The sequence below is a fragment of the Opisthorchis viverrini genome (assembly GCF_000715545.1).
Source record: "Opisthorchis viverrini unplaced genomic scaffold opera_v5_32, whole genome shotgun sequence".
Lineage (NCBI taxonomy): Eukaryota > Metazoa > Platyhelminthes > Trematoda > Opisthorchiida > Opisthorchiidae > Opisthorchis > Opisthorchis viverrini.
Genome location: NW_008751687.1, coordinates 1,181,296 through 1,188,928, shown reverse-complemented (window position 1 = coordinate 1,188,928; position 7,633 = coordinate 1,181,296). Strand labels below are relative to the sequence as shown.

At 47.0% G+C, this 7,633-nt stretch overlaps 1 protein-coding gene across 1 annotated transcript in view; it reads left to right on the top strand.

Annotated features, from left to right (window-relative positions):
- T265_02522 (hypothetical protein) overlaps positions 1 to 6,076 on the top strand; it is a gene marked incomplete at both ends in the record, with an annotated part of 66,257 nt that extends 60,181 nt beyond the window's left edge. Inside the window, 2 exons of the mRNA XM_009166785.1 lie at positions 5,513 to 5,664; positions 5,987 to 6,076. Coding sequence (XP_009165049.1) covers positions 5,513 to 5,664; positions 5,987 to 6,076 — 242 coding nt within the window. The remainder of the gene's footprint in view (positions 1 to 5,512; positions 5,665 to 5,986) is intronic.
- Positions 6,077 to 7,633: the final 1,557 nt, after the last annotated feature.

Genomic DNA, 7,633 nt, shown 5'->3' with positions numbered 1-7,633 from the left:
TGCAGGGGTGGTGTCAGCGAGGATAATCGTGACTGGTAGGGCCGCATGTAAGTACAGTGCAACCCCACCAGCCCTCCCTCGTTTTGAGTCAGCTCGAAAAATAAAGTAACCGTCTATCGAGATCTCCGCGTTGGAGACATCTGGTGTGAGCCAGGTCTCTGTGAGTGCGATTATGGACGGTTTTTCAAGGCAAGATGACTGTCAACCATCGCCGAGTTTGTTGAAAAGGCTGAGGCAGTTTGTGTACAAGCATTTCAACACTGCCTCTTCTTCCTCCGAGGGTGAGGAGCCGAAAGTTGAGTGACCAGGGTGGTTAAGAGACTTAATAGTTGTGCACCAGGTTTGAGTCCGTTTCCTATATATGGTTGTACCGCACCAAAGCCAACTTAGTCAACCGAACATAACACACACTCCCAAGAGTAAAAATATAATGACCATAATGATGAAAATATTGATAATGTTGTTCATTTCCCAACTTGTGGGTGGCATATCATCAGGTATGATCGTAATGTAACTGTCAGAATAAAAGCACGAGTGGCGGAGATTGTGGACACAGGGAGCTAGGAAAAGGGGCCGAATCATTTAGCGTGGGCATTATACGAAGTAGGCATGATCGCCACCAATCCGGCACGTGCAGGGAAGCACAGTTACCATGCGCTATTAGAGGGAATATTGAGCAACATTAGGTCGTTAGGATTTGAAGGTGGCGGGCAAAATAAGCAAAGCATGGGAGGGCTAAACAAGAGACGTTCTTGTCTGACACAGGAAAAGAAAGGTGTGACGATAAAGAACGAGAAACCAGAACATCAAATCAGGTAAAGCAGCAGAGTTGACATCATTCAGTTGGTCATGTTGAACTAAAACTCAGAACCGTTACCAAGGCCTCGTGGCCTTGAAATTTTGGGCTCATGGCCAGGGTCAAAAAAGTGTGAGTGGTGATGACGAGGTGGAGGGATTATGAAAGCGGATAAGCGTTAACAGCAATCACATAAACATGTACAAGGGAGCTGTAGAGACACACCGCTGTCGCTCTTTTGAATTCGAGCATAACAGGTCTGTGGAAGGGTGAGATGATGCCAGCACGCAAGCCGGAATACGAACTGTATAGAAGGTTATTGAATTTTGTGGAAGCACAGAAACATAGAGGTGGTTAAATTCAAACCAAAAGTTCAGCAGTTTAGAATAAATACGTCATGTAGGCGGCTGGGGTCAGGTGAGGAATTTGTCGTAGTTGCGGTTAATGGAACGAGTGGGTGAGACAGCACGATTGAGATGAAGAATGGAGCAGTTGCGCTTATGCTATCAAACTGGGTATGGCATTGCCGTGTCATCATTATCCTGACCTGCTCCAGTTTTTGGAGAACCCTGTAACGGCCGTCACATTTAAGGTGAATGGCTGGGATGTGTGGTTCTTTGGGCAGCGGGATCCATTTCAGGTCGGCCAAAGTAACAAGTTGGAACGAAGCCGATATGGGTTCGCAGGGTTGTTGGTCCGTTTTGGGATCCTGCGGTTGTAGAACACAGGCTAGGTGGAATGGTTATTAACCAACCTGGTCATCCAAACCATGCACTGCCATAGTTCCAAGCTTGGGAAGATGAGGTGTGGGATGAGATTAGTAAAGGGTGGTGAGTTTGAGACATCAAATGAGATAATGTGCATTATTACACATAGAAAACCCTGAAACCGAGGCCGGGATCTTCAGTCCCGTTGAATAATGGATAGGATTTCCATCAATAGTGAAAGCGTCAGTCGGGAGAGAACAGTGGCAGGAAGTTATGCAGGATTTTGTGGAGGAGGAGCTTGGGCGAGAGCCGTTTGACCAGTGAGCCAGTGAATCTAAATCTCGCTCATTGTGGTGAAAGGCAAGAGCTTGTGCAGCGGAAGGAAGGTGTATGCGGTTTTTATACCGCCAGCAAAGAGGAAAGTCTTACCATTGGGATATGGCACTGAAGACGTTATTGGTACACAGTTAGAAAGGAATGAGGCCCAGCATGCTTCTTTGGATGACTCCACTAGTGATCTTTAGTGAAAATGATTGCATGTCCCCGGTTAGCGTAGCATAGCAGGCGTTAGCATAACGGGTGGGCCCGTAGAGGGAGGCCGGGAAATATCCAGCAGGCTAAAGTCACCCAGCGGAAAATTGGACGAATGAGGATGGGCATGTGACGTGGAGATAATACGTGAAATGTCGGCAGCAGAGTCGCGGAAGAGGGCCAGCGGTAGATACGTACAACCTTCTTGTACAGGTCGTTTGGTCTGTTCTGCAGATATCCAGGCGGTCCCGGGAATTCCTTCCAAGGAAGAATCAACAAAACGGGGTTGAACGAAGTTCTGTTTGGAGTAGTTAGGACATCCGCCGCCTCTTGAGTTTTTCCTTCCAGAGTGGTGAATATCATAGCCAGGGAATGAGATGGCCGTGTCAGGAGTTTCATCTGCGAGCTATGTTTCAGTCACACAAATCATACTTGGTTGCACAATGCCGCTAATTGCTCGAAGATTATGGATTTTGGGTAGTAAAGCGCATGCACTGAACAACATTATTGGCAGGCTGATTGGTTAGAAATTGGCACTAAGTAGGAACTGTATAACCTCACTCACGATGGATTTTAGTAGTCCTAATTTGCCAGCTTCCACGTTACTTCCGCATGGATTCTTTGTACTGGTTGCTCTCGATCTGGTTTCATAACAACCACAGCCGTTTGTTAGACGAATTCCACCCTCTGCACACTCTCAGTTACTTTATCTAACTAAACTTCCTCACTCGTCGGCCTTAGAGGATCCGATTTTACAGGCACTAACGGTATCCATCCGCCCATCCTAAAAGCTAGTGACATGGACATTTCTCCAACCATTCTCATTCTCATCAGTATCCCCCTGACCCTGACACAGTCCAAATTCAGTGGAATAACTCCACCACTTTTTACCCTACAAGCAATGTTCATTCACCGCTCCAGTTAGCTTTCGTGGCATCCACCATCACCTCTTCCTTAGAGGGCCTTGCCCTTCAAAAAGAGACTGTATCTTACTGTGGTGTGACTTCTTGCGCGCCTCGGAGACCTATCAAGTTATACTGGAGGGAGTTCATTCGGCACTCACAGAGTCTCATACCAGGTTGGGAAAAGCTAGGAGGTCTGTTAAACAGTCTCATGTCCCTCCAGGTTGGGGTTGGAACACGTGGCGTCTTGCTCCGTAGAAACGGCAATGCATTTGCGCTGTCCGCTGAACACCGCTTCTTTGCGTTTGGGCTTTGGAGGCAAAATATTTAATTGATGACCTCAGTTATTTTTCTTGTCAAAGCATGGGCCCACGACAGTATCCAAGCCAAGGTAAAATCACTATACAGTTAACAATACCCTCATGCCATATCGGCCGTCGCGTGCCATCGGCTCGAGCGCATTACGTAACGCATACAGCAGGGCGGATAAGCGAAAACAGACTACTGCTATTGCCTCCATTCTGTCTCTTTCTCATACTTTTCCCTCCCTCTCTCCCCACCCCATTCATAACTTTCCCCTTCTAGACCCAGCACTTAAGACTGATGGCTCCGTTTTTTCTTGCATCGATTTTGCGTTAAACGTCTGCTCGTCAAATTTCTTCAAGATACCAAAGCATCTCGAAATCAATCATCAAGAAGTGATACCCAGTCTATTTGGTCGCCCTTGAATTCCGCACTCCGAAACAAGCAGGAAAACAAGTTGCTCTTGCTCTAACGATGGACTTGCTTGGCATTTATGTGTGCTCTATACCAGAAATAAGAATCAAAGATGAAAGCGCAGTGGTTGAGGCAACCATCATTTTCCACTCGTTTTCGGCTACAAACCTCTGGTGCTCCAGAGGCTGCTGCTGTGGGATGTGCAGGGGTTGGTGTCGCGCTAATTCACCGGACGAAGGTATCCTTCTTTGAATGGACACCTGTTGATAATAGCCTTTGTGCCCGCAATCTGGTAAAGCTTGTGAACATGTCAAAAAACGGAAAGTTGATCGATGTCTGTTCATCTTGTCTTCTTAAGCCCAAAATTACTGTAGCTCCTACGCCATCAGAGATAGGTTATATGACTCCCTGAATGCTCTGTTGGGCTCAGAGTTCGTGGATGTTGCTGGAGGTTCGAAGGCACAACTGGGAAGGCTTAGCGTATCCTAGACTCATGGATTTAACTCGGTACTTACGGGCAATGTTGACCGATTGCCTGAGCCGTCTGCTCATCGCAGACTGTTTTTGTGCAGTACTAATCTCCGAAATAGCCAGGGTCGTCAGGCCACATGGTGTTTTCAAACGGCACTCCTGCCATAAACTAAAATCGACCACGTTGCTATCAGTTATCGATGGTGCGGATTATTGAGTGACTGACGGTCGTTTTGGAACGCTTTTGTGGATTGCGACCGCGCGCTTGTCCGAGGACGCTTCTTCCCAAGTTTTCAAGAACTCTTAAGGTGCGGACAAATTGCTTGGCAACTGAGAGACTGATAGATCCTAGCTTCACAGCTGGCAGAAGTATTTTAGTTTTAAGTTTTGTGGTTCCCTAGTACAGAGGTAACAAATACGTACGAAAGGGTCAGTAGAACTGGATGGCTGGTGTCCATCGTTATTGTTCAAACCTGTACATCTGGCATTCCCACAAGGCTTGCAGAAGTAAGATTGTGTTCTGTCTTAAGTGCGACGGATAGCATTCCTATCCACCCTCTCATGATTTGCCGAAAATTCTAGCGGAAACTGAGGGCGCGCTTACACAGGAATTTGAAGTGCATGTCATCAGAAAGGTGTCACAGGGATGCTATACATTTTCGTAAAAATACGAGCTGATAATACGAAAAACTAGCGAAATGATTCGTTTGCGTACTCGTACAAATACAAAATTGACAAGTTACGAAAACACCGCTGACATTTTTGACCCTAAACAAGGCTTTTACAAGGATCCCTTCTGCCTTAAATATGTACTTTGTTCACTGAAATAGGAAATGGGTTCTCCCGTGAAGGATAATCCGGGGAAACGTACTATCATTTCCGTCAAAATTGTTGTTTGTGGTCAGCCAGTTGCCCCCCAAAACAGTTTGCATCGCCATTCACTAAGCTATTGGCCATCTAAAGAACAGGATTTTCCGGATGGTGTGAGTTGCTCATCCGCGCCAAAGGTGTAGGCGATTGTAAGGTTCAACAATGATTCAAACCCGGAAATCTACCAATTGCAGCGTACGTTTACGTCCTGGCAGTGTGCCTAAATTCCACCTTTTCGTCTTAACGAAGGACGTTAAGGTCGTACGATATTCAATAAGTGACGAGACCTTTTGGATTAAAATGCGATGATAGACGGAATCCTTGGATCCCTCATTCAGCGTGGCTTGTCAGCAAGCCGGGGAGATCTACACTTGGTACTGTGTCTGTAGATTAACCTGAACTCTGGAGTGAATGGCGTTAAGGATGATAGGAAATTTATTTCATAGTTCAGTTTGCCACTGCGACCGGATGGCTATAATAATAGTTGGAATAATATCAACAATAGGTTTCTTTTCCAGCTTGTATCATTCTTGACACATCTGACGATGTAATGAAGGAAACAAGAAACATTATTTTCGGTTTTATGAACAAATACAAGTTATCATTCCGACCCATTCTAACAGATCAGACATCAGCCCCATTTCGACATTTGGGTGGGACAGAAGTAAAGGTATGTAAATAGGCAGCGATAGCCAACTAGGTGAATCTTTACACCCTTAAAATGGGTATGAGGATCGATGAAATGTGAATCTTCAGCACCGTCAACATTGTTCCTGAAATCAAACGGAGCGTCTTTTTTATCCAAAAACACTCCGGCCTCAGGAAGGTTTAAACGACCCCTCAACAAATTAGCATTTGGCATCTGCCTGAGAGCAAAAATTCTCCTATCTAGAATGAAGTACACTCGGGCCCAGCTCCGGCGTTTGAACGATAAATTGATGGCGTTACAAAAGCAATCATCCAAAATTTAGTGCCATATTCCCCGTCTGAAGTATACTGACTTGACCCTGTCAACAAACACAGGAATTCTTTACCTGTCTTTCGAAACCTCTGGCATGGTGGTCTGCGATGAAGAGAATTGAGTGTATCACGCAATGGGTTTCTTCGTGTGCTCTGTGACAGACTCTGTCGAAGAACAGAGAAAAAATCAGAAAAGCGAAGAACAAAAATGATGGAAAAAAATTTACATTAGTACCAAGAGATGAAAAAATGTTACAAGGTGGATAAAATGCCTCTCAGATTAACATAACCATCGAGGTCTAGGCGGTACCTCATTTTTAGCAAAAGATTTCGGGCTAAACTCTGCAACAGCATCTTTTCTGTAAAACCCAAAGAGAGAGAGGTATGAGTGATGCCGTACGGACCTGGTTTGACTCATGAACCTGATGAACTCTCGCCATCCCCTATGATCTTGGAGCGGGCTGGCAGCATTCAAAAGAACAGCACGATGGTCAGGCGCCTATCTGAGGATCGTCCTCTAGACGCGCGTAAGCTTGGTCATAGCAGGTCAGGAGTGGCAGCACGAAAGCGGCTTCCACCGGGCACCAAATCGGACGACCCGAACGTCATTACCAAGCCGATTGTGGTCATATCCCCCTGTGCTCCCGAACAAGGCCGACGAAACCAGCTGCGCCACCGGACAGCAGTTTTTACTCGATCACCACAGGCCTCTCGCCCACCAAAGGCAGGGACGCCCTGGAGGAGACAAACCCCACGTGCAAGCAGCGCCCAAACTACGTGGAGCTATTAGCGCTTATCTCCGTATCAAAGGACACAGATGAGGCCGTGCACTCCTCAACAAAGTTGCAGCCTCGGAACTGGACTGAGTGATGTGCGGAGACAAGAAGCGAAGCCAATCTCCAGCTCCACTCCGTCAAAAGCGGCCTCTCTGCTTGTGGACACAACCGTCGCCCAGGACCCCGACAACCAACGCCATAAATATGACTACAGCCATCCGGAAAATCCCTCGTACACCCGGCTGGCCACGCTGATCGCTGACGGATTGGGTGTCTACACAAACACGAAAGAAGAGCGACTGCAGCCAAACAAGCCATATAAATCCCGCCAGATTAGAAAACTGCTGGCTGGCTTCAAGGTGCAGTCCTCCGGGAAAACGAGCCTCTTGGGAGCGCCACCAAAATCATTACTTCTTGGTGTCACTAACCAGCCCTCAGGGCCTCACAGAGACACTTGTCCAGTCAAACCGCGCCAAAGCAGCCAAGGATCCAGAAAGGCGAAAGCTTGCAGCAAACCTTTGATCAACAGCAAATCTGGTCGACCAAAAGGGATGCTGAAAGAGCCACAAACAGCATCGGTCAAAATTTTTGCCCATGGGGAAAAAACTTCGTCCCCCAAAGCCAAAAGCCCCGAGCAAACCGAGCTCCCATGGAGCGAAAAAAGCCTCACAGGCGAAAGGCACCCCTAGAAACCACAAAGGCCTGAAGCAGACAGCATCGCCCCAGAGGCCCCCTTGGAGCGTTGAACTCAGACTCAAACCCGGTTCATAAAAATTAAGTCTGCAAACCTTCCTGGTCACTCAACTTTCGGCTCCTCACCCTCGGAGGCAGCAGAGACAGTGTTGAAATGCTTGTCCACAAACTGCCTTGGCCTTTTCAACAAACTCGGCAATCTTAAACAGT